The 27,091-nt window shown below is 39.5% G+C and overlaps 1 protein-coding gene across 1 annotated transcript in view; it reads right to left on the bottom strand.

Moving 5' to 3' along the window:
- Window positions 1-27,091, bottom strand: part of LOC126252989 (uncharacterized) — a 999,773-nt gene that overhangs the window by 41,703 nt on the left and 930,979 nt on the right. Inside the window, exons 12-13 of the mRNA XM_049954016.1 lie at window positions 8,210-8,472; window positions 4,266-4,316 (exon numbers count right to left, since the gene is read on the bottom strand). Coding sequence (XP_049809973.1) covers window positions 4,266-4,316; window positions 8,210-8,472 — 314 coding nt within the window. The remainder of the gene's footprint in view (window positions 1-4,265; window positions 4,317-8,209; window positions 8,473-27,091) is intronic.

The following is a 27,091-nucleotide window of genomic DNA, read 5'->3' as shown; positions in this document are numbered from 1 at the left end:
GTTCCTCTGAAACCTCGTTTATGTTTTCTGTGGGTTCCCTAAATTACTGAGGCAAATGGTGGGATGGTTCCAACTCCAAGGCCACAGTCATCTATCTACCTACCTATCCTTCCATCCAATCCTTGGCAAATTAGACCTAGAAGAATGTAAATGCCTATGAATCATTTTTTATCCTTGTTCTTAAATTTCAGTTCCATGAAATGCTCAATATCCTTGTACATTTAGAAAGTATTTTTGCCCAGCAAAAAATCACAGAGGACCAGGAGCAATTTACATTGATGGTCAGTAATTTGCACCAGGGAGCAACTGTCATATTTACGGATGTTATCCTACGATCTCCACACCAACGGACCCACCATGTTCTCAAGATGGTGTTTATCATTCATTGCACTGAGTCCCCAAAACAAAAGCTTAAGCAGGTCCTGTATTATGAGCGAAGAGGTGAAAAACTCCATTAGAATTCTGGAGACACAATCTATAGTGGAAGTTAGTGTGGTCTTTGAAGAGTGGCTACTCTACACCTGGCAACAGCAGTTGCTTCTACAGGTGCAATTAACCCAGACAGTGCATGAGTAGCAGCCCTTTGATAAATTGTTGCGGGTAGCCAATCATGTCCACAGCACATTAGACTTGGCAGATATAGTGGCTGCAGCACCAGCAAATACTGACGCTACATGTCACAGTCAGGCATAAAAGACCTCAGAAGAATGCTCATGTTGTTGTGCACTGGAGTCATTTCAGTGAATGCTGAGTAAGACCAGATCTCAACAAGATTTACAAACTATACCGCAAAAGGTGGCTGACTGATTGCAGGAATTCGAGCTTCAAATAGGTTCAGACAAATGGCAATGAGCACAACATTCTACTAATCTGCCAGGACTGCAGACAAGCTCAAGATCCTGCATTGACCATCTGCTGGTGTTTTAGGCAGTTTGGGCCACAGGCTTGAAGTGCATGAGGCTGAGTGATTACCAAAATGGTAATAGTGGTTTGCAATAGGCACCATGGACCATGGCATCATCGGTATATGAAACTTTGACTAGTAGTAGTTCCTGAACCACAGTGCAATAATGACATACCGGTGAAGAAAACACAACCACCTGTCTTTGCAAATCAATTGGTCAGTCAACAGAAACATGTGGGAAAATCACAGTGGCTGCACATTGCTGACAGACGATCTGGGTTAGTATTTCTGGTGGTCATTCATTCAAAAGTCAACAATCTGCCAACCTCATATGCAACTGACTTGGATGCCCTGGAGCCACTGCAGCAGTTAGGCATCAATAATACTAGTATGAGGACACTAGGTTGCATGGAACTGGCAACCGAGATGTGGTTCGCTACTCCTTCCAAGTGGATATTTGTAGTGGTATAAATTTCCCAACCTATCTTAGGAGCAAATTTCCCTGCATGTTTTGCACTGCCTGTGGACTTGTCTAAAGCCTGGCTGAGAAGTCAATCCAAATGGCTCTGAGCACTATGGGACTTAAATGGTTCAAATGGCTCTGAGCACTATGGGACTTAACAGCTATGGTTATCAGTCCCCTAGAACTTAGAACTACTTAAACCTAACTAACCCAAGGACAGCACACAACACCCAGCCATCACGAGGCAGAGAAAATCCCTGACCCCGCCGGGAATCGAACCCGGGAACCCGGGCGCGGGAAGCGAGAACGCTACCGCACGACCATGAGCTGCGGACGAAGTCAATCCAACAGTAGGAAAGTGTGTGGGGTTTTTAATATTTCTGCAGTTGGTAGGATGGTAGGACATTTCATGTCAGCAATATACATCAGCAACCTGTTCTACAGGTATCGACACTACTGCAGGGCTTAAAACACAATACTTTAAACTACTTACATACTATACCTGGACCACCAGTTGAACGGTGTGTCTATAGAAGTGCACCAGATAAAATTCTGGAAATTAAAACTGTTTTTGAAGAGATTGCATTCTGGTAGCCTACAGCATTCAGGTAACATCACAGCATCTCCACTACATATTGTCAGGAAGAAAGGTGGTACCTGGCATCCTTACAGAGGTTACTGAGGATTAAATGCCAGTACCATTCCAGACAAATCTCCTATTCCACATATTCAAGATTTCACGTATGCTTTGGGTGATGCAACAGTTTTTGCAGTCCTGGATTGCCACAAGGCCTGAAACCCGATTCCTTTAGCACCTATGGACGTTCCAAAGACAGCAGTGATCACATCTTTCAGCCTTTTTGAGTTCTTGAGCATGCATTTCTGACTTAAAGGTGTGGTGCAGACCTGGCAAAGGTTTATTGACAAAATGCTGCAGGGATTGCTGTTTCATTTTGCATACCTCAATGACATTTTGGTATGCTCTGCATTTGGATGATGTACAGCAAAGGTTCCAAGAGTACAATGTGGTACTGAAGTAAGGCAAATTCATGGTGGGTAAAAGTGGAGTGACTTTCCTCAGTTATAGAGTTTCATGCGATATAATCACTCCACTGCCAGAAAAGTTGACTTTGTTGTGAGAGATGCCACTTCATATGTTTGGTGCAGTTCCAATCTCCTAAGCGTGTGGTGCAGTTGCAGTCCTGAAGAATGACAACCTCTCTAAGACACAAAAGGCAGATCACCAGCTGAAAGACTTACTGATGTATCAGTCTGTGAGTCTGTGACACCAGCAGGTTGAAGTCCCTGATTGTGGTGTCAAGTTATGGTGCAACACCTCTTGGCAGGCACCGCGACCCTATATCACACAAAAATTTTGCAAGATAACGTTCGACAGTGTGCACAATCTGGCACACTTAGGGATGAAAACCATTGTTAAGGTAACAGAACATTTTGCATTTTTTGCAAATGCATTCATCACATACTAGTTGGTGTGCTTCAGCTACTCCCTTCACATTGTGATAGATCAGGGCAGGCAGTTTGAATCCACCCCATTCAGCAAGCTGGCTAAACTGAGCAGATTCCAATACCACCACACCACCAATTACCAACCATCCAGAAATGGTATGGTGGATAGGTAGGGAGAGGTAGCATCACATGCTGAAAGCAGTCCTCATTTGCCACCGGGAAAGTTGTACTGTTGGTATTGGTGTTGGTGTTGTAGACAGCTTACAAGGTTGATATCAGTCCTTCAGTGGCTGAGATGGTATATGGAGAGCCATAAGGATCATAGTGGAGTTTCTCACCTCTGCACTGCTCTTGGACCCAACATAGAGACACTTTTTGGTATAGGGAATTTGGAATAACATGGCAAACATTTGACAAGCACTGGCTGTGCATCACAGTTACACCATGTTTTCTTGCACAAGGCCCTAACAGACTGTTCGCATATCATGCTGTGAACTGATTCCGTGCAGACACCTCTTCAGTCTCCATATACAGGACCCAACAAAGTTTTGTGGCAACATAAACACATATTTGAGATTCTGTAAAATGGGAAGGCCAGTGACGTATCAGTGGAAAGACTGAACCCAATGTGGGAAATTCAGACCACGAGGCGAGTAATGCGATGGAGCACAGGGACAACATTCCCACAACCATGCAACCAGCAGATGATAAACCTAGTCCTGGGCAATTCACACTGGTCTCACAGGCACCTGTTCTACTTGCCAAGTCTTTGCAGCTGAAGACTGTCTGCACAAAAGCTGGCAAAGTTATAAAATTCGAGTACCCCTATATTCCTAATATTCCACACTTTAAGGGGAGTGCTTTCTGGGAACAGACATCTCCCCAAGTGAAGTTCAATAGACACTCTTTGGAATATGCAGACAGTGAGCAGTAATTGTTCTTTGATAGCATTGTCATTCTGAGTGCTTTCTGTTGAGGACAAAGTCATGATATCTCATATGTAGGTACTGCAATTTGATTACTACTACTACTACTGCTACTACTAAAGGGGACATGGCAAGAGCCATAACAGAACAAGAGCAAGAGCAAGAAACAAAGAAAAAATTAATAAAAAGTTAAAAGAAATGGAGGAATTATGAGAAGATGCTTTAGTGAATATGTGGTCCAGTGAATCCGACAAAGAAACAGCAGATCAGAAATTAAGAGACACAAGTAGACATTAGAAAAATTTGAGGGAAATTGATCAGAGGCCTGAATGACAACCAACAAGATAAACCTTTGCTGACTCATGTAGTGTATGTCAATGCTTGGTTTATCAGCGTTCCTTATAAGAATGCTTACAAATCTACTGAAATCAAACCATTTTCTGTTGACCTCTCATATAAAAAAGCCACACAGTAGCCAAACAGCATACTAGAAAATAGAGCTCACCCATTATGTGTGTATCCAACTCTGTCAGCTTCTCTGAATGCATCCAGCAACCTAATGACAAATTAGAACTGTTACACTTAATTTATTACATTTTCAATTTAGCACATTGAAACAGTATACTCTAAGTTCTACTAGAATTTGTTTTTATAAAAATAGCATTATTTCTAAAAAAAATTAATCCCTGTAAGTAAGGCTTGCTCTTACTCACTCGCAAATGTGAATAAATTAGATATATGTAATGTAATTTAACTGCAAAGGAGTCAATGGGTAAAAGGAGAATGATATCTTTGAATTCATACTACTCCATTTATTCATACATACTCCATAAATGCCATCATAACTGAGGTCTTCAGGGATGTAGGTTAAGTCACGTTATACATTAACAGGTAGAAGCAGCCATTGACAGCTACTACTATAAAGAATACTAACAACCAACTACGAATACTGTTATCTACTTAGATTCTTAACTTTAATCATTATTTCTAAATTAATTTTTTCAAAGTATTATGTATCAAGATATTAAGTGTATTAGTAGAAAAGCAGTTATTTTCATAACTTTTATACTAAACATCTCATGTTTTGACATACTACTGCATACATTTAAATAATTTTACAGGTTTCTGATAGATCTATGAGCAGTCTATGCACGGGAAAAGCTGAGATCTATTTAATATGAATATTAGAATTAAACAGAACTTATATTCCGGAGTTCAAATATTCTGAAAAATTATAGGATGAGTGGCTGATTTCTTTTTGTGTCATCATCAGTCTTCTGACTGACGAGGTGGTCGAGACATTGCAGCTCATGCCTCTTTAATTTCAATTGTCTGAACATCATCCGGAAATACTGAAGAATGGGATACAACTCACCAGTTTTGACTGATAACACTGTAGGTAAGCCACAGAGGATATATGACAAAACATTTGAAAGCATAAACCAGAAACAAAGAAATGTAGGATAGAGAACAGAGATCACAGACATACATCAGGTAAACCCATACTTGTAATGTAATCATATAATGTAACAAAACAATGAAAAAGTGAAATATTTCACAGAGAACAGAGATTGTACATGTTCATTACAGGAACGCATAATTATAAAAGAACCTTCTGTAAAGAAAAAAAACAATAAGAAGAGAAAATGATTTATCGAAGTGCATAAAATAAATGAAAATGGGACAGACCTGGGAATTAGTGGGTTTCTGGTGGGTACAACCTAAAAATAGAACTACAAACATAGCCACAATTTATCACACAACATAAAAATATGGCAAATCAGACATTGATATCCTGTTCTTCAACTGAGGAAGAGGATTCTCATGTTACTGATGAAGGAAAAAGTGACCAACCTGACATTGGTATTGCCAATGCTGAAAACAACAACATACCTAACATTGGTGTCCTGTTTTTCAGATGAGTTATGTAGGCCAGCTGAAGAATAGGATACTAGTGTTACCAACAGTGAAAGGAACAGCATACCTAAAATTGGTATCTTGTACTTTAGTTAACCTATGTAGGACAGCTGATGAACATGATTGTAGTACTAGCCACACTGAACAAAACATATGATCTAACATTGGTATCTTGTTCTCTCGTAGATCTATAAATTACCTATTGTGGACAAAACTACTAATCTTACATAGGTATCCTGTACTTCAGTTGATCTATATAGGTGAGCCAAAAAATAGGATACTAGTATTACCCATAACAAAAAGAACAACAAACCTGACACTGATATCCTATTCGTTATCCATGGTGGATACATTAGTAAATTAAAACATGTACACAGATTCCTTAAAATAACAACCAACAACAAAATCTATACATAATTTCTTTCTTTTAATGACACAGTTATTTATTTAAATTTATGGTTTTATGCTTTGCTTCCCAAGATAACAGATTTATTATCTATGGTTGAGAAGTAAACAAATTATCATCTATGACTTAAATATGACATTATTGGTCAAAGCCAATGAGTTTCATCCCATTCTTCAATTCACCCAATCCAATGTGGGAAGAGGTTTTTGGAGAAGACACACAGGATGTTTGGACTGGTTTCAAGCATACTCAATTGACAATTTGTCCAGAGATGTTGCAGGTCATTCCATCCAGTTGATTCATGCTTCATTGAGGAAGGTTTTCAGAAGGTCAGTGCACTGTGTTCATTAACAATCATCTTGAAACATGGATCCATCACCTAAATATTGGCTCTTGGACTGGACAGCATGTTGGAGCGTCCTACAAAACACCTCAAATTACTCTTGATACTGATGGGAGGCATCCAAAATTCATCCAGAATACTGGCTGAAAATATGCCTGACCCACTTCCCTGGTGAACACATGAGGTGGCATGCCTGAAATGTACGTTGGTACCAAGCCAACTTCACACTCTTCTACAACAATCATCAGACAAATCTGGCACCCATCTGTGAACAGAAACTGGCAACATTAATCTAGGTTTCCTTCCAGGTGTTCCCTTGCTGATCCTCTCTGTGCACGATGACACTGGGTGTTTGTGCAATTGTTAAAAAAAAAATGCTTAGAAGTCAAACAGATTATATGGGTCAGTTACGTAGCAGCTGTGTTGACACAGTCCTTCCAGTTGCCTCTAACAATGCAACACACAGTTCAGTTGCATTTTTCTCAGGGTACCTACAAGCCCTAATTTACTGGAATCAGCTGCAAGTTTGAATTTTTGACGATCATTGTAAGGCAAATATTCAGCTTTTCGTCTCTCACCATAGCAGCTGAATGTTTGAATGACCTTGCTACATTGTACACCAACTTGCAAGCAGCTTCCTGTGCTAGCAACCCTCCTTGCCATAAAGAGATCTATGCCCACTTGGTCTATGCTTGAAAAGAGCCTTCAATACATGTCAACAGATTTAACAATCTACTCAAATCACATTGTCCCATTCACAACTGAAAACACACTGCACTCTAATGAACTGCACTGAGATTGCATGTTTACGTTTACTGCTTGCTAATCTCATAGCATGAACTATCATGTTTTGGAAGAGCACAAAAAAGGTGCATTCACAAAAAGTAACATTATGAGGAATCACAAATGGGGCTTCCAACATGTTATCCAGTTCCTATAGGTGGTACAAAAGTTCTGAATAATATGCACAAAATGAGACTGCAGTTCTGTAAGTGCTAGACTCAGTCAATTCATGCTGTCTGCCTTATAAATCACAGGTAATGAATGTATAATTCCATTTTCAGTAGCCATACTTATGGACTATAATTATTTTGAACCATCACTGTATGAATAGCTTGTCCATTTACTTTGTGAGATCACAATACAATGCTGATGTTTCATAATGTTAATGTGTAACTAGTGTCATCCTGAAAGTGGCATAAGTTATTAATTGGATGACTCTGCTGAATGCCAGTCTCTTAAAGGACCGCTAAATGTGGTCATGTACATAAAATGTTTTGTGACAACTTCAAAAAGACATTTCACTCATGTTTCTACCTTTTTACTTTGTTTCCTTTTTCAGTGAAGTGATTATTCAAAATTCACTTAACATTCTTTGTTCTTTTTCATTCAACTAACTTAATTCACAATTAAGTAGTGGCCTTCAGAAATTTCAGTCTTTTACCTTCATAAGGGAGAGAGACTTCTTGGTGCCACAAAACAGGCAGCCTGACACAGTCATTAAAATGACTGTGCAAACATTTCACTTAAGATGGACATTTACAACCATCAGATATCTCTCCTAAAAGTTAATGCTAGAAGATAAATATATTAAGCAGTGACTTCAAAGAACATACGCATAGCAGGAGGGAAAGATAGATAGATAGATAGATAGATAGATAGATAGAGAGAGAGAGAGAGAGAGAGAGAGAAATCAGGAATTTCACTGACATCAAACAGGTATTATCAAACTGTTGGTGCAATTTTAACATAGAATGGTCTTGATTTAATTGTTTGTACTTACATTTCTTCTAAGCTGAGAACAACTCTGTGCTGATATGCAAAGTAATGCAGTTCTGATCGAGCTTGGAACATAGCAAAGACAGTAATGGCCTCCTTGTCTCTGATTATTATGTGAGCACGTTCATCACCTTCCACAAATCCAACTCTACAAAATTCAAAGAGACGTTTGCTTTGAAATGCTACTGGCACACCAAGCTGCGCTGCATCTCTTGCGAGGTATTCCCATTTGTCGACATCAATGTCATTAGTTTTATTTGATATTATCTGTCAACAAAATATACATTTAATAGTTCTTTATTTTCATAAAAGTTAAAAAAAAAACTATTGTCTACTTTGTTATTCAACATGAAATGTAAGTCATTTACAAAAAAGCATCTGTGTTATTAAGTAAAGATTCAAGGTTACTGCATTATCTGCAGAGTAACAGCAAAAATATATTTAGAATTCTTAAATATTAACAGACTGAGATACTTTATTTAAAAGTAGAATTTATGCAACAACTGGAAGAAGTACAATCCGAGACTGAAGAAGTAACCTGTGCAATGTATCCAGAAACACAGTTGCCAGTTACATTGAAAAATTAATTCTGCCAATTAAAGTAAGTGCATATAAAATAATGTGATGTAATACAAAGAATGACAAATACTGAACCAGACAGTTCACTTTCAGGCTATACAAATTAAAATTTACAAGTAGCAAGTATTATCAATAAACTGCTTGTTAAATGTGGCAAAGTAAATGTGTCCAAATGATTGTAAAGATAATGCAATACTGCTTGCATACATATTTTTCTGCATCCATGTGTGCATGTGCACCTGCTGCAAGTTTCTGTAATTCTGTATTTGAAACTCTGTAATGGAGCCAGTGTGTCCAAGAGCATGGTTATCTCAGACAGATCAAAGCTCTTAGGAATGGATTCATCTGCAATATGGTTAATCACAATGATAATGTGATCCAATCACTCCTTAGACATACACAACGACCCATGCCTCTACCCTTCATTCGATGCCTGTGAAACCTTACATTTCAGCAGGATAATGCACAACCACATGTTGCAGGTCCTGTACGGGCCTTTTTGGATAGAGAAAATGTTTGACTGCTGCCCTGAACAGCACATCCTCCAGATCTCTCACCAATTGAAAATGTCTGATGAATAGTGGCCGAGCAACTGGCTCATCACAATACGCCAGTCACTACTCTTGATGAACTGTGGTACCTTGTTGAAACTGCATGGGCAGCTGTACCTGTACATGCCATCCAAGCTCTGTTTGACTCAATGCCCAGGTGTGTCAAGGCAAATCTATTCTGCAGTGTCTGAAAACTCTAGAGGGACTTATTTATATTGCTATCCACTTGAGTGATCTCATAATTTATGATGGTGATTTCAAAATAAAACATAGCGATTGTTTTATCTGGTAATTTTGAACCTACTTTTTTAGGTCTGATCTTCTTATAGCAGGAGGCAGATTTTCCAACATGTAGGCAACTGTACACAATACAAAAATTAGATTTGTTTCAGAAATTTGGTGATGAGCAACTTACTAACTCACATTTATTTTACAGAAATATTACACGTTAATATCAAGAGCTCAGATGGAAATGTATCTTTACTAAATCAAGTACCAGGTACAAAAGAAGGTGTAAACCTGAATTATTGAGTGTGGAAAATCATTTTGAAGCAGCAGCTATACAGTTGTATGAAATACAGAGAAAAGTCATAGTCACAGCAATATACAGACCACCTACTGGGAATACAGACATATTCATTAATCAATTAGAAACACTGCTTAACATTCTTTTTACTGAAAGAGCCACTGTAGTTGTCCGTGGGGTTTTCAACATACATCTTACGAATGAAAGTAGGATAAAAAATCAATTCCTAAATCTATTATGTAGTTTTAATCTGTTTCCACACATACATGAATCCACAAGAATGACATATAATACAAGTAGTCTTATAGATAATATATTTTGAAATGTACAATCCACAGGAGTAGAAGTAACAAATAATGATTTGGGATTATCAGACCATAATGCTCCTGTCCTCAAAATTCCATCAAGGCCATTGCAAGAAAAAAAAAGTGTACTCATGTATAAAAGAAAATTTTCCCCTGAAAACTGTAGAATTTACACATATCCTAACTAGAGAGTGCTGGGCAGAAGTGCTGTCCCTAACAAATACAAATTATGCATATAACACTTTTTCTTCAATTTTCATGGGATGTTTCAAAATGTGCTTTCCAAAGAAGCTGTCAAGACTCACATCACATCACAATACAAAGCCAAGTTCTTGGACCACAGTTGGCATCAAAACTTCTTGTGGAACTCTAAAGAGACTAAATTCAAAATTGCAGGTATCTATAGCTCCACACTTCATAGAATATAGTATATCAAAAAGTAATTACCAAGGTAAAATTTATGAGTAATGACAACTTAATAAGACAGTCTGATAACAAATCAAAAGCCATTTGGGGCACTGTGAAAAGTGAAACAGGAAAGAGATACAAAGACCAGGATATCATTCTCAAAAACACAGAAAATGCCAATATTAAAAAACAAGATTTGCCAAATTACATCAACAATTATTTCATAAATGCAACAGTTTCATTAAGCTCTAAATTTACAACCCAAGAAAAAGCTGAATTTCCAAAAGCTGCATGTAGCCGGAGGATAGATCCGACAGATGAACATGAAATGTTCAAAGTAATAAAAAGCTTGAAACCTAAAATGTCAGCAGGAGGTGCCTGTTTATATCATAACAAGGACAGCTGCACAAATTGCAAGGCCCTTGGCATACATAGCCAACTGATCATTTAGTGAAGGAGTGTTTCCAGAAAGTATGAAAATGTCAAAAGTGAAGCCATTATTCAAAAATGACGACAAGCATAAGGTAGAAAACTATTGGCCAATATCCCTCTTTCCAGCATTTTCCAAAATAATAGAAACATTAATGAAGCACAGAATCAACAAATATCTAAATGACCATAAGTTACTAAATAGAAATCAGCATGACTTCCAGGGTGGTAAAAATACAGAAAAAGTACTAATGTGCTACATTGAACAAATAATCAAAACTCTAGAAAAAGACAACAGTGTAGTAGGAATAAATTTAGGTGTCTCCAAAGCATTTGACACTGTCAATCATGGCATTCTTTTAGAAAAACTGGAAGCATTAAGTATTCATGGTACAGGGAAAAAGGAGTTTGAATCATATCTACAAAACAGAACACAGATTGCAGGACTGATGTCAGATTACTCCAACTACAAAATAAATTTAGTATCAGATGCAAGAAAAGTAGAAATAGGAGCACCGCAAGGCAGTATTCTAAGTCCCTTACTGTTCCTTGTCTACATAAATGACTTCCACACCTCAGGTACAGCAGCCACCAAGGCCATACTACTCGCAGATGACACTAGTGTGACAATAGGTGCACCAAAGCAAATGCTGCAAACAACTATTGATCAAGTAATAAAGAATGTCCACACTTTGTTCAATGCTAACCAGTTGACATTAAATGCAAATAAAACAAATTGTATGCAGTTTAGGAAAATATGCCAAAATGTAAATCTCAATCTGCTGTTGGGTGACAAGGTCATAGGCAGAGTGACATCAACAAAATTGCTGGGGATTCATGTAGATGAAAATCTTAATTTTAATGATCATGTCATGAAACTCATACAGAAACTTTACTCAGCCTGATTTGCTCTTAGAATTATTGCAAATGTTTTTACTGCAGAGGGTGCCAGGATGGCGTATTTTGGCTATTTTCTGTCTCTTGCAACATACGGAATAATATTTTGGGGTTCCACCACTTCCAGTCTAAAACAAATCTTTCTGTTACAGAAGAGGGCTATCTGAATAACAACACACAGCCATCCATAGACACAATGCAAACCCTCATTCAACAAGCTTAAAGTTCTAATAATACCTTCCTTATATATATACGTATGTGTTTTATATGTTAGGGCCCCACCTTACAGATTTTCAGACAAATGCAAACTAGCGTAACTACAATACTCAAAATAGCACAGCACTCCATACTCAGCGAACAAAAAGTGCACGCAAGAAAGCATGCACGCACACACAAAGGCATGTGAGCCATATTGGTAAGAAACTCTACTATATACTGCCAGCCAACATCAGAAAGTTAAGATGAAAACAGATTTAAAGTAGAATTTAAAGAATTTCTACTTGAACAATATTTTTACTCAGTAAATAACTATTTAGGCCAATAAATAATTCTGATAATGTTTATATTAAGGCCAAACTGAAAATCTTTACTGAATTATTGTAGGGAGTATAAGGGCTTCCTGTTTAGGGTAGACAAAAGTAAAGCCTTAGGGAAAACAAACTATGCAGTTACAATATTGTTAGCATACATGTATAAAAAGTTGTATTATTGTGTCTCGTATGACCAAGTATTATTCTTTGTACTTTTTTTGCACAACTTTGTATTCTTTGTACTACTTACTGTAAAATTGTGTATGTTCCTTTTCACAAATTGTTTCCCATAAATTTACGTGTACTTTTCGACAACATCCATAGAATACTTATTGTTTACAGATGGATAAATAAATAATAAATATAATAGAGGGAAACATTCCACGTGGGAAAAATATATCTACAAACAAAGATGATGAGACTTACCAAACAAAAGCACTGGCAGATCGATACACACACAAACAAACACAATCATACACACAAAATTCAAGCTTTTGCAACAAACAATTGCTTCATCAGGAAGGAGGGAAGGAGAGGGAAAGACGAAAGGATGTGGGTTTTACGGGAGAGGGTAAGGAGTCATTCCAATCCCGGGAGTGGAAAGACTTACCTTAGGGAGAAAAAAGGACAGGTATACACTCGCACACACACACATATCCATCCGCACATACACAGACACAGACAGACATTTGAAAAGGCCAAGAGTTTGGGCAGAGATGTCAGTCGAGGCGGAAGTAAAGAGGCAAAGATGTTGTTGAAAGACAGGTGAGGTATGAGCGGCGGCAACTTGAAATTAGCAGAGGTTGAGGCCTGGCGGATAACGAGAAGAGAGGATATACTGAAGGGAAAGTTCCCGTCTCCGGGTTCTGACAGGTTGGTGTTAGTGGGAAGTGTCCAGATAACCCAGACGGTGTAACACTGTGCCAAGATGTGCTGGCTGTGCACCAAGGCATGTTTAGCCACAAGGTGATCCTCATTACCTACAAACACTGTCTGCCTGTGTCCATTCATGCGAATGGACAGTTTGTTGCTGGTCATTCCCACATAGAAAGCATGAATGGACACAGGCAGACAGTGTTTGTTGGTAATGAGGATCACCTTGTGGCTAAACATGCCTTGGTGCACGGCCAGCACATCTTGGCACAGTGTTACACCGTCCGAGTTATCTGGACACTTCCCACTAACACCAACCTGTCAGAACTCCGGAGACGGGAACTTTCCCTTCAGTATATCCTCTCTTCTCGTTATCCGCCAGGCCTCAAACTCTGCTAATTTCAAGTTGCCGCCACTCATACCGCACCTGTCTTTCAACAACATCTTTGCCTCTTTACTTCCGCCTCGACTGACATCTCTGCCCAAACTCTTTGCCTTTACAAATGTCTGCTTGTGTCTGTGTATGTGCGAATGGATATGCGTGTGTGTGCGAGTGTATACCTGTCCTTTTTTCCCCCTAAGGTAAGTCTTTCTGCTCCCGGGATCGGAATGACTCCTTACCCTCTCCCGTAAAACCCACATCCTTTCGTCTTTCCCTCTCCTTCCCTCCTTCCTGATGAAGCAACTGTTTGTTGCGAAAGCTTGAATTTTATGTGTATGTTTGTGTGTCTATCGACCTGCCAGCGCTTTTGTTTGGTAAGTCATCATCATCTTTGTTTTTGGATAAATAAATAATAAATAAGACATTAAATAATACATAAATAAATAATACAAGGCTGATGTACTTGAGGGCAATATTTTGGAAATGGAAGAGGACGTAGATGTAGATGAAGATGAAATGAGAAATATGATACTGCATGAAGAATTTGATAGAGCACTGAAAGACCCAAGTTGAGACAAGGCCCAGGGAGTAGACAACATTCCATTAGATTTACTGATAGCCCTGGGAGAGCCAGCCCTGAAAAAACTCTACCATCTGGTGAGCAAAATGTACGAGACAGGCGACATATCCTCAGACTTCAAGAAGAATATAATAATTCCAATCCCAAAGAAAGCAGGTGGTGACAGATGTGAAAATTACTGAACTATCAGCTTAATAAGTAATGGCTGCAAAATACTAACACGAAATCGTTACAGACGAATGGAAAAACTGGTAGAAGCTGACCTCGGTGAAGATCAGTTTGGATTCCGTAGAAATATTGGAACACGTGAGGCAATACTGATCCTTATCTTAGTAGATAGATTAAGGAAAGGCAAACCTACGTTTCTAGCATTTGTAGACTTAGAGAAAGCTTTTGACAATGTTGACTGGAATACTCACTTTCAAATTCTGAAGGTGGCAGGGGTCAAATACAGGGAGCTAAAGGCTATTTACAATTTGTACAGAAACCAGATGGCAGTTATAAGAGTCGTGGGGCATGAAAGGGAAGCAGTAGTTGATAAGGGAGTGACACAGGGTGTAGCCTATCCCTGATGTTACTCACTCTGTATACTGAGCAAGCAGTAAAGGAAACAAAAGAAAAATTCAGAGTAGGTATCAAAATCCATGGAGAAGAAATAAAATCTTTGAGGTTCCCCAATGACATTGTAATTCTGTCAGAGACAGCAAAGCACCTGGAAGAGCAGTTGAACGGAATGGACAGTGTCTTGAAAGGAGGATATAGGATGAACATCAACAAAAGCAAAATGAGGATAATGGTATGCAGTCAAATTGATGCTGAGGGAATTAGACTAGGAAATGAGACAAAGTAGTACACAAGTTTTGCTATTTGGGGAACAAAATAACTGATGATGATCGAAAAAGAGAGGATATAAAATGTATACTGGCAATGGCAAGGAAAGTGTTTATGGTGAAGAGATATTTGTTAATATTGAGTATAGATTTCAGTGTCAGGAGGTGTTTTCTGAAAGTATTTGTATGGAGTGTAGCCATTGATGGAAGTGAAACATGGACAATAAATAGTTTGGACAAGAAGAGAAACGTGGTGCTACAGAAGAATGCTGAAGATTAGATGGGTACATCACATAAGTAATGAGGAGGTATTGAATAGAATGGGAGGGGGGTGGGGGGGAGGAGGAATTTATGGCACAACTTGACTAGAAGACAGGATCGGTTGGTAGGACATGTTCTGAGGCATCAAGAGATCACCAATTTAGTATGGGAGGGAAGTGTGGAGGGTAAAAATTGTTGATGGAGACCAAGGCATGAATACACTAAACAGATTCAGAAGGATGTAGGTTGCGGATATGAAGAAGCATGTACAGGACAGAGTACAATGGAGAGCTGCGTCAAACCAGTCCCTGAACTGAAGACCACCACAACAACAACAATGTTGTTTTGTCTCTACACTATTCGTGTTATGATAATGCATTCCATAAAGGAGTAAAAAGTTAGAGATTGTCATCCAACCAATGTTATTTAATTTGAGCAGTCCAGTTCCACACATTGAGTGCAACCAAGGTTGTTCAAATTTCAGAGGTCTGATAATAACCATCTTCAGTATTTGCTCAACTACGATGACTGATGATTAGCTTCTCTCCACTATCATATGCTCTGATAATAGTGGCTTGCTATAAATTGTGTACAAATGTTAATCCATTGACTCTCCAGTTGTCAATTGGTAGAACTCTGAAGACTTGTTAAGGTGCTAATGCTGTATCTCAAATATTTACTAACTTTTATGATCAAACAATACAGTGGTGAGTGAAAAAAAAAAAAACATATGTATAGTAGCACTACACAACATTACTGAACGCATTATTCACTTCGCTTTGGTAATCCTTATTCGATTCTTCCATCATCCATTGATCCATCCACTCCTGTGTTTGTTTGTTTACCATTTTCTGTAAATCACATTCTAAAGGAGAAAACTTAGGGATGTAGAATGTGTGTTACTTTTATGTGTATCAATCAGTCATAAAACTGAAGTCCCATTTATCATGTGGCTGCATTGCTTGATGCAGATGGCATTTACTCCCTACACATTCCTTGTTACCCTACATAATTCTAAATGTAGAGTGGAACTTTCTTCCTGATCTCCTCCTCCAATATGACTCAACCTCCACATTACAATGCAGCTTGAAAGTATCTAAATCTACAATACATCCATGTAGAAGAGGTTATAATATGACTAAACTACTTCAGTTACTCTTATTACATAATGTCCATTTTAGTTCAGCTCTAGGCATTTTTCTTTCTTTTTATGCTAATTTGTGATGGACAGTGTTTATCAATATGAATGTTCAAAGGAGACAATGTCAACAAAACAAATGCTTTCTTTTTTTTTTTTGACTAATAATGTATGACAGTAATGTCATGTGATACAGTGAATAGAGGTTCATTACCAACTTTTATACATTTAAAGGATTTACTATCGATGCTGGAAACTGTAGGACTTGTATGGATGCTGTCATTCTGTTTTCATAATATTTTTAAAAGATGTGCATGTTTACTAATGACAACAAACAGGAAAGATATTACACAAATTTTAAAACAATTAGCTCCTTTGGTTGTTGTACTTCACACGATTCTCAATTTTGGAGACAGCAAATTATTAAAATTCATATTCTGATTGTTCATTTATTATTGTTTTCTGGTATGTTCTTCAGTCAAGAGCTCTACATTACAAAAAAGATCACAGTAACAACATAATGTTGTCACTATTCACGATTGTCAAATGTATATTTTTTTGAGCAGTTTTGTATAGTATAAACAGCTTCATAAGATGTGTGTATTTTATTGCAATATTTATCAAACACATTGTATCTCACCAGGCAAGTTACATACAAGATTTTTCTGTGTGCTTTGACAGTTTAATGATTAAATTCCTTGCACATTTTTGTATTTAAGAGGTGTAGTCTTGCATTTTAGTAACTGTAAAGTGTAAATTTGTGTGGTCTGTATTGCAGTTGTTATTTGTCTCTTTTGAAAGACCAGCAACTGCTTGTTACAACTCAGTCAGGCTCCAGACTCCTATGATGATATTTCAGAAGAATAACAAGTTACATATTTAGATTTATCCCTGTGCTTTCATAGTTTTTTTTCTTAAGTTAGTAGTACTAGTATGGATAGGGTGTTTGCACGCTTTGTTTAGGTGTAGGACGAAGCTGGTCACAGTTTGTGCACAGCCGAAAATGCTTTTGGCCATGGTCAGACACTTGCAGGCTGCTGCCTTGTGGTATAGCAATTGCAGATAATCTGGCACATTGCACAGGACACTTAGGTGTCATTCATTTCACCCATGGGCTCTATCCTCACCCCAGCTGTAGTGATGGATTGTAGCATGTTCATGTTGCTCAAGGTGGAGGTCAGTATGGAGGCTGGCCATCTGGTCTTGACCATTCACCCTGTGAGTGGACAGACCTTCAGCAGCGTCCAAGCAGGCATGTTGGGGACAGGGGTCTCTAGTTATTGGGAGCTCCAATGTTAGGCATGTTATGGAGCCCCTTCAGGAAATGGCATTCTGCACTGTAAAGAAGTCCAATGTGTGCTCGGTATGTCTGTCAGAAAGGCCTCATCTGAAAAGCAGTGGAGGCTCGATATCAAGGGCGCAGGGCACAGTTGCCTGCAAGCTGTGGCTCGCATTGGTACCAGTAATGTCTGTCAATTTAGTTGTGAGGCCACCCTCAGTTTGTATGGGCAACTGGCAGAAGTGGTGAAGACTGCTCACCTTGCTCATGGGGTGCAAACAGAGCTCACAAGTTGCAGCATTGTACTCAGAGTTGATTGAGGTCCTTAGGTTTGGAGAAAAGAGGAGGGTCTCAACCAAAGGCTCCATTGATTTTTTGACAGTCACGGCTCCAGATTTAAGGGCCTGTGTTATGGGGTGGAGAATCGTACGACACCCCTTGATAGGTCTGAGGTTTACTAAACAAAGGAAGCAGATACACAGGTACCAGAGTTCTCATGGAGTACACATGGGATTTTTCTAGGCTAGGCAGTGGTTGGAGGTCCACTGAAGTCAATACACAATGAGCAAAATCGGACCACATACAAAGTAAACACACTTTGACTGCCAAAATTTTAATAGTAAACTGTATTGTTAGTGAACATCCTTAATTTACTGCCACCCAGGAAAATTATCATTCTCCAATTATTCTCAGATCCAAAGAGATCTGGCAGCAACACAAAGTAAAAAGCTACGAAATATTTAGTGAGACATGGAATGTATATCAAGAGGATAGATTAGATTCCGCAGGAGGGGGAGTGTTCACTACAGTTGACAAAAATAGTATGACTATTTGGGTTGAAATTGAGTCTAACTGTGAAGTTGTAAATAACTAGCCTAGGTGAACTCCAATTAATTACTGGACATTTTTACCAGCCATATGATTTTGATGTGTCAGTTTTGGAATCAGTGAAAGCAAGCTTTTGCTCAGTAGTGCAGAAATACATAGGTCATGAAATACTAGTTGGAGGCGACATTAACCTACTGATTGTAAGCATCTGTGGATTCATTTCACGTCTTGTGAAGTAGTTTTGGAACAAGTTTTCCAAAAACTTGTTTTAAGCAGCTAGTTCGGCAGCCTGTATGAAATGGAAATGTTTTACAACTTGTATCAACAAACAGGAATGAACTTATTGACAGTGCCAGTATAAACATGGATACTAGGGATCATGATAAAGTGACAATGGTTACTGGAGTTATTAAATCCATCAAGAAGGCTAGAAGAGTATTTTTACTTGAAAGAGAAGATAAGCGGTTGTTAGCATCCCACTTAGACAAGGAACAGACATTATTTATTTCCAATATGATCGAATTACGGGCTAACTTTAAATTGATTGTAAACCTTGCTCTCGATAAGTATGTGCTGAGTAACTGGATAAAAGACCCAATGTGGTTTAAAAAATTTGCAAAATGCTGAGAAAGCAGAACCTATCGCACTCTCAATTCAAAAAAGAATACACAAATGCTGACAGCCAAAAGGTAGTAGACATAAGTATGTTTGAATAAGATTGATGCCCAAATCAGACAACTTCCATCATCATACCACAGTAAAAGATCTTGCCAAGAACACAAGAAAATTCTTGGCCCACATAAAATCACTAAGTGGGTTGAAGGCTCCTACCCAGTCATGCACTGACTAGTCTGGTGTGCAACAGAGGACAACAAAAGGAAAGCTGAAGTTTTAAATTTCATGTATTAGAAATTATTCATGGAGGAGGACTGTATAAACATACAGTCATTTGACAATTGCACAGACTCCCAAATGAAAGACATAGAACAGGCATCTCTGGTGTAGAGAAGCAACTGAAGGAGTTGAAAACAAGGAATCATTAGATCTGAATGGAAACCTTATTTGGTTTTACAGAGAGTGCTCTACAGCATCAGTTTATTACTTAGCTTGCATTTATCATGAAGCTATCTTATTCTCTACATACATAAATGACCTGATGCACAGGGTGAGCAGCAATCTGCAGCTGTTTGATGCTGCTGATGCTGTGTTTTGGTAAAGTGTCATTGTCAAATGATTGCAAGAGGATACAAGATGACTTAGACAAAATTTCTAGATGGTATGATGAATGGCAGCCTGTTCTAAATGTCGAAAAATTTAAGTTAATGGAGATGAGTAGAAAAAGCAAACCCATAAAGTCCGGATAGGACATTAGTAGTGTGATGCTTGACAAAGTCATGTCAATTAAATATCTATGTGTAACATTGCAAAGCAATATGAAATGGAATGAACACATGACCAGTGCTAGGAAAGGCAAATGGTTGACTTTGGTTTATTGGGAGATTTTTAGGAAATTGTAGCTTATCTATAAAGAAGACTGCATATAGAACACTACTGCAACACATTCTTGAGTAGTGCTCAAGTTTTTGGGGTCCCCTCCAGGTCAGATTAAAGGAAGACATTGAAGCAAGGCAGAGGAGTGCTGATAGATTTGTTATGGTAGGTTTGATCTGTATGCAAGTATTACAGAAATTTTTCCTGAACTCTAATGCGAATAACTGAAAGAGGGAGGATATACTTTTTGTGAGACACTATTCAGAAAATTTAGAGAACCAGCATTTGAAGATGACTGCAGAATGATTCTGCTGCTGACAAGTATGTTGTGTAAGGACTACAAAGGTAAGAGAAATTGGTGCTTGTATGGAGGTTTATAGACAGTTGTTTTTCCCTCACTATATTTGAGTAGAATGGGAAAGGAAATGACTATTAGTGGTACAAGGTACCCTCCATCATGCACCATATGGTTGCTTGCGAAGTATATATATAGATTTACATGTAGAAGACACAAAGAAATCATAAAAATAAGCAACAGAACTGTTCAACAAGTTTGTAATTGGCATAGAAAGGGAGAATTATGATTTGCTAAAACTTACTTCATATTATGCCTCACATGAAAGAACGTCTGTGTTTACTTCCATGAGAATGGAATTTGAATGCTTATTGTAGTTCATGTATATTGTGAGACCGAAGCCTTACAGCAACTGCACAGAATTATCGCTGTGTGAAGTGAGGTTATAACTCAGAGCATGCAAGAGTAGGCACAATATGCCAACATCACAGATTTGTTTTTCTTCCCCACAATGAACCGGGTGATAGAAGTGAGATCAAACAAAGCACGATTACAGTCGAACAGAAATTTCACATTTATTATATGTACCCACGTTAGTCATGTTCTTGTGAAGTGGACATGCCAAAGAAGAACTAATTGTTGTTGAAGTAGATATAAGAAGTTAACTTATACAGACTACCACACTTTTTTACATTAAGTGTGCAAATAAACTGTCACAGAGGTCAAATAATGTATAATTCTTCATTGCAGTTCAGGCACAAAGACGAGTAACATAATGATCCGTCAAGAATGACACGATATAGTTTTACTGGTTGTACTAGTGTCCAAAGAATAAATGCATAACATTTACTATGATAATTTAAGTGCCACATTATGAACCATGATTCACCACTATATATAATCTCTTTCCACTAGCAGAACACACTGTTTGCACTATTACAATAAAATCAACTCATTTTTATTTTATTGGAGTGGTGTAAAAATACTGTGGGGTAGTGGAAATATATTTTACACGTGGTGTGCGAATCAATTGGTTGTGTGACGGCCTGATGAATATCAGGTATTGAAATGATTTGGATGTGTAGATCTGAGTGTGAAATTTGTTGGAGATTGTGTAATAGCCTGGGGCTGTTTACCATGGCACCGCTTGAATCCTTACTGTATCAAGATCACACAAGCACCATTCAACAATGATTTGTTGAAGTTCAGGTAGATTTGCTGGACAGACCTGCAACAATCCTTGAATTGACCCACACTCAATATCTTTTGGATAAACTTCCTGGCAGATTAAAACTGTATCTGATCCTGAGACTGTGGCGCCTACCGCACACGTCGATCGCAGCCGACGCATAAAATTCGTGCCAACCACAGAGATTATTCTCCACAGTTCGCATGGGAGTCACAGAGAGGAGAGCCGTCGATTGCGACTCTCATACCTACCTTTTTACTCTTTGTTGTTGATTCTATTTTATGTATTCTCTTACTTGACAACCTGTTATATGTGATGAAATAAAAAGAAACTTGAGTTCAGACTCCGTTAGTTTCCAATTTCTAACTGTTTTTGCGTGGGTACACACCTACTTACGCAACATTGGTGACCCCGACTGCAAAACAAACAGCAGATACGGATATGGACACGGCAGCAGTATCAAGATTAGCGGTTCGCTTACCACCTTTTTGGCCACACAACCCATCTGAAGTTCAGGATATCATAACAGCTCCTCAGACAGAGAATGCATATGAATGGTTAAAGACTGAACTGATACGATGCTTAGCCATTTCTCAAGAAGATAGAATCTGGCAAGTATTGACGCAAGAAGAAATCAGTGACCAGAAACCTTCGCAGTTCCTGCGCCATCTCCACAGCAAGGTGAACCCCGATACGATTCCAGACAGCCCTCTGCGTACCCTGTGGAATTCCCGCCTGCCACCGCAGGTAAAAGCAGTCATCGCCACGCAGAACGAGATGCCACTGGACGCGGTAGCAGAACTCGCCAACCGCATACTGGAAGCGATCACGCCGAACTCGCAGGTCAGTGTTGTAGACATACCTGTCAGCGTAGCAGCTGCATCTACTACAGTGTCTCGGGCGAATTATGATGCACTAACCACCAAGGTCGATCTCCTATGCATACAGCTCTCGAAACTAATGTCAAATGGCATCATTGTCAATTAGAGAAGCCTTAGCCAACGACGACATGGAAGTCATTCTGCATTGCAATCTACAGCCGAGAACAGACAGACCATTTGTTGGTATCATAGTCCATATGGAGAGCAAGCACGTAAATGCATTAGCCCATGCTCTTTCTCCAAATTGGAGCAGAAAGTGGCAGTAGACGCTACCTTCTACCTTCCTGCATCTCGACGCCTTTTTATAACAGATCGTGCATCAGGCACGAAATTTTTAATCGACACCAGTTCAGACCTCAGTATACTACCAAGACAGTCCTTGCATTGTTGCTGGATGCACACTGCATTTAAATTACCCGCCGCCAACAATTCGCAGATTTCAACATACGGATTACAACAAGAGAATCTGAACTTGGGACTCCGTAGAGATTTTAAATGGAATTCCACGGTAGCAGACGTCACAGAAGCAATACTAGGAGCCGATTTCTTATCACACTTCAGACTTTTGCCAGACATGGCCAATGCTCACCTGATAGACAGGCTCACCAATCTATCAATGGCTTGTTATTATTGTGACACAAATTGTACCAGTATTAAGTTAATTCAAATGGCAGACACAGAGTACCGCGCAATCCTAGCGGATTTTCCTGAATTAACGAAACCGCCAGGGGCACCGCAGAAAGTGTTGCATGATACAGTTCACTACATAAAAACCACGGATGGCCCGCCTGTGTCATGTCGACCTAGGAGACTAGCACCGCTTTGCTATAGCTAAAGCGGAATTTGAGCTAATGCTTAAAGAAGGAATTATACACCCATCATCCAGTCCATGAGCGTCGGCCTTACACCTCGTACCAAAAAAAGGTGGAGCCTGGCGTCTGTGTGGCGACTACAGAGCACCGAACGCCAGAACTATTCCGGATCGTTATCCTGTACCTTTGTTAAAGGACTACAATCATGCGCTGCATGGAGCCACAGTCTTTAGTGTGCTAGATTGCGCAAAGGTCTATACACAAATTCCTGTAGCGGCAGAAGACGTACCAAAGACCGCCATAACAACACCCTTTGCATTGTTTGAAAGTAATTTCATGACGTTTGGTCTGCGAAATGCCGCACAGACATGGCAACGTTTTCTGGATTCTGTATTACGAGGATTGCCCTTCTGTTTTGCCTACCTGGATGACGTTCTCATATATTCCGCAAACAATGAACAGTGCAAGCAGCATTTAAAAGAAGTACTCCAACGCTTAGAGAAGTTTGGAATAGTGTTAAATACAGCGAAATGCCTGTTTGGCCAACCTGAAGTGGAATTTCTAGGTCATCGCATATCTGCTACAGGTTCAGCACCCTTACCCAGAAAAGTTGAGGCTATTCTACACATGCCCAAGCCTACTACGGTCAAAGAATTAAGAAGATACCTAGGCACGTTAAATTTTTACAGAAGGCATCTACAGCAGACAGCTGAACAGCAGGCACTGTTAAACGCATTATTAGCCGGCCCAAAGGTTCGCAGCAATGCAACCACACAATGCAATGAGGAATCTGATGCAGCATTCGAAGTGACACGTCAGAGCCTGGCTCAGGCCGCACTGCTGGCACACCCTAAACTAGAAGCACCTTTGGCACTGGTGGTGGACGCTAGCCAGTTTGGTGTTGGTGCAGCCCTGCAACAATTGGTGGATGGCGCATGGCAACCTCTGACATACTATTCGCACAAGTTGTCACCAGCACAACGCTGGAGTGCTTATGATAGAGAACTTTTGGCTACCGTATTTACCCGAATCTAAGCCGCACTCAAATCTAAGCCGCACCTGAAAAATGAGACTCGAAATAAAGGAAAAAAATTTCCCGAATCTAAGCCGCACCTGAAATTTGAGACTCGAAATTCAAGGGGAGAGAAAAGTTTAAGGCCGCACCTCCAAATCGAAACAAAGTTGGTCCATTGTAATATGAGACACAATTTAGGTCGAATGAAAGACGATACAGCTACAGTAGTTTGGTTCGAGTCGTAAGCTTAGCAGTTAAGCTTTACCAGGTAGCCATTGCTATGCGTCTGGTGCTCCGTCCATATTTATACGGGGTACCCTTCCTTTTTCACATGCTTCGTCTGGTTTGAATTGATTGCTTATTTTGCTTTGGTCTGATAAGTGCCGTTTTCTTTGTTATAGGTGTTTACGTCACTCTAAGCTGAAAATGCATTACTGTACTGTGTAATGCATTGTTTGTCGCATTTTGATAGTGCGTGTTTACGGCCTGTCGCCGCTCGCGGCATGACTTGCTTTTGTGCGCGCTACTGCCGCTTTTTTTTTTAAAAAAAAAAAAAAAAAAAAAGAGGAATCGTCTCATTAGCGAAACAATGGCAAGAGACTGCTATTTGTTGTTACTTACACTGCTGCTTTCTTTGATAATGATCAACAAGAACCAAATGCGTATGATAGAACATGCGTATGATAGAACATGTTCTGAACGAGAGTTTTGCGAAAATTTTCCTCCGTTTGAAAATCTTTGCGGCCGCTTCTTTAGTACATCAAATTCTGCACAGAAATTAGTCATCTTACATTTAAAATCTAGTCAGTTGCCGTGCTTCATTTCTGACTGTATCACTATTAGGCATAAGAATAATACGAATATAAACATGACACGATACGTATATTCTTCCGCGTTTGCTGTTGTCTCACTCTGGTTTCGTAGTTTATTACGCAGACAGGATTTAAATGAGATAGCAGCAAACACGAAAGAATACATGGCAAAATGTTTATACTCATATTATTCTTATGGTGAAGAGAATACTGCATGTGATTCACATTTCATCAGGTTCCTATTAGCAACCATCTCTTCTCACAGGTAGGAAAAAACTCTGAACGTAGAGTTGGCCATATTGACAAACATGCCAAACAGTCTTGCCAGTCGGATTTTCGTAGTACATTGAAATTCTGCTACATTCGAAGATGAACAATACGGAATTTGTATTTACTTCGTTGGATAATGTATAAAAATGCAGTGGTCGAAACGCGGGGCGGAGAAAAAAAAAGCTCGTCTTCTACCTTTTCTTTTACATTTATTTACTGATGCAGAGGTTTTGGCGCCAGTATTTATCTTTGTGCCCACATTATGTAGCACTACATATATTCGATGGCAGAAGTTAGTTGTGGCGGCACCTATCAACATTTTTCAGAACTTCCGCTTGCTTTGCACTCTATTCTAAGCCGCAGGTGGTTTTTTGGATTACAAAAACCGGAAAAAAAGTGCGGCTTAGATTTGAGTAAATACGGTATATATTTAGCGATCAAACACTTCAGACCACAAGTCGAAGTGCGTGATTTCACAATTTTTATGGATCATAAGCCCTTGACTTACGCATTCAACAAGAACAGTGACAAATGCTCTCCAAGGCAGTATTCTCAATTTGAGTTCATAAGCCAATTCACCACAGACTTATGCCACATCTCAGGTTTAACTAACGTGGTAGCTGATTGTTTGCCACGAGTATCCAGTATAACAGAGCCTGTAACTATGGCAGAACTAGCGCAAGTCCAGCAGGAAGATGATGAGCTAAATACCCTGTTGAGTGACGACAAGACGGCGTTGAAGTTACAGCTAGTTGACGTGCCCGGGGAAGACGTACGACTACATTGTGACGTACAGCATGGTCAATCACACCCTTAGGTTCCAATCACACATCGCAGAAGAGTGTTTGATTGTCTCCATGGCCTATGTCACCCCGGTGTTCGAGCAACTACCAGAATGGTGTCCAAAAGATTTGTATGGCCAGGAATAGACCGCGATTGCCATAACTCGTAACTGGACTAGATCTTGCCCATGCTGTCAACTATGCAAAGTAAGCAGACACGTGCGCCCCCAATCGTACAATTCCCGGATGTCAAGGCATGATTCTCGCACATACATTTGGACATCGTAGGACCTCTTCCACCATCAGATGGTAATTGCTACCTGCTAAGAATCACTGACAGGTATACATGCTGGCCGGAAGCAATACCTACCGACAACATCTTGGCAGAAACTCTGGCAATGGCATTCATGTCAACTTTGATATCGAGGTTTGGCTGCCCACTCCATATAACAACTGATAGAGGACGACAGTTCGAATCAGAACTATTCGCTCAGTTAGCAAGATTCTGCGGGTACTGCCATCACCGCACCACCGCCTACCATCCGGCAAGCAACAGGATGGTAGAAAGATGGCACCGTACCTTAAAAGCAGCCCTCATGTGCCACAATAGTAAATGGACGGAAGCATTACCCATTGTACTGTTAGGTCTTAGGATGATCTTTAAACCTGATATGGACGCCTCCCTGGCAGAGGTGGTCTACGGCGAAACAATACGTCTGCCCGGAGAGTTCGCTGACAACTCAGTGGTACCGAATGCAGATGACCAGTCAGAATATTTACAAGGATTGAGAGAAACGATCAAGAAAATCAAACTTGCAAAAGCGTCCAGACGTGGTGTCCTGGTAACATTCATGCACAACGATTTAAAAACTTGCACGCATGTATTGTTAAGCACAGATGGCGTCAAACCACCACTACAACCGCCATACACTGGACCTCATCG

Source organism: Schistocerca nitens, chromosome 4 (assembly GCF_023898315.1).
Source record: "Schistocerca nitens isolate TAMUIC-IGC-003100 chromosome 4, iqSchNite1.1, whole genome shotgun sequence".
In the NCBI taxonomy this organism is placed as follows: Eukaryota; Metazoa; Arthropoda; class Insecta; order Orthoptera; family Acrididae; genus Schistocerca; species Schistocerca nitens.
The sequence above is the reverse complement of the archived record's forward strand: the minus strand, read 5'-3'. Positions and strand labels throughout refer to the sequence as shown.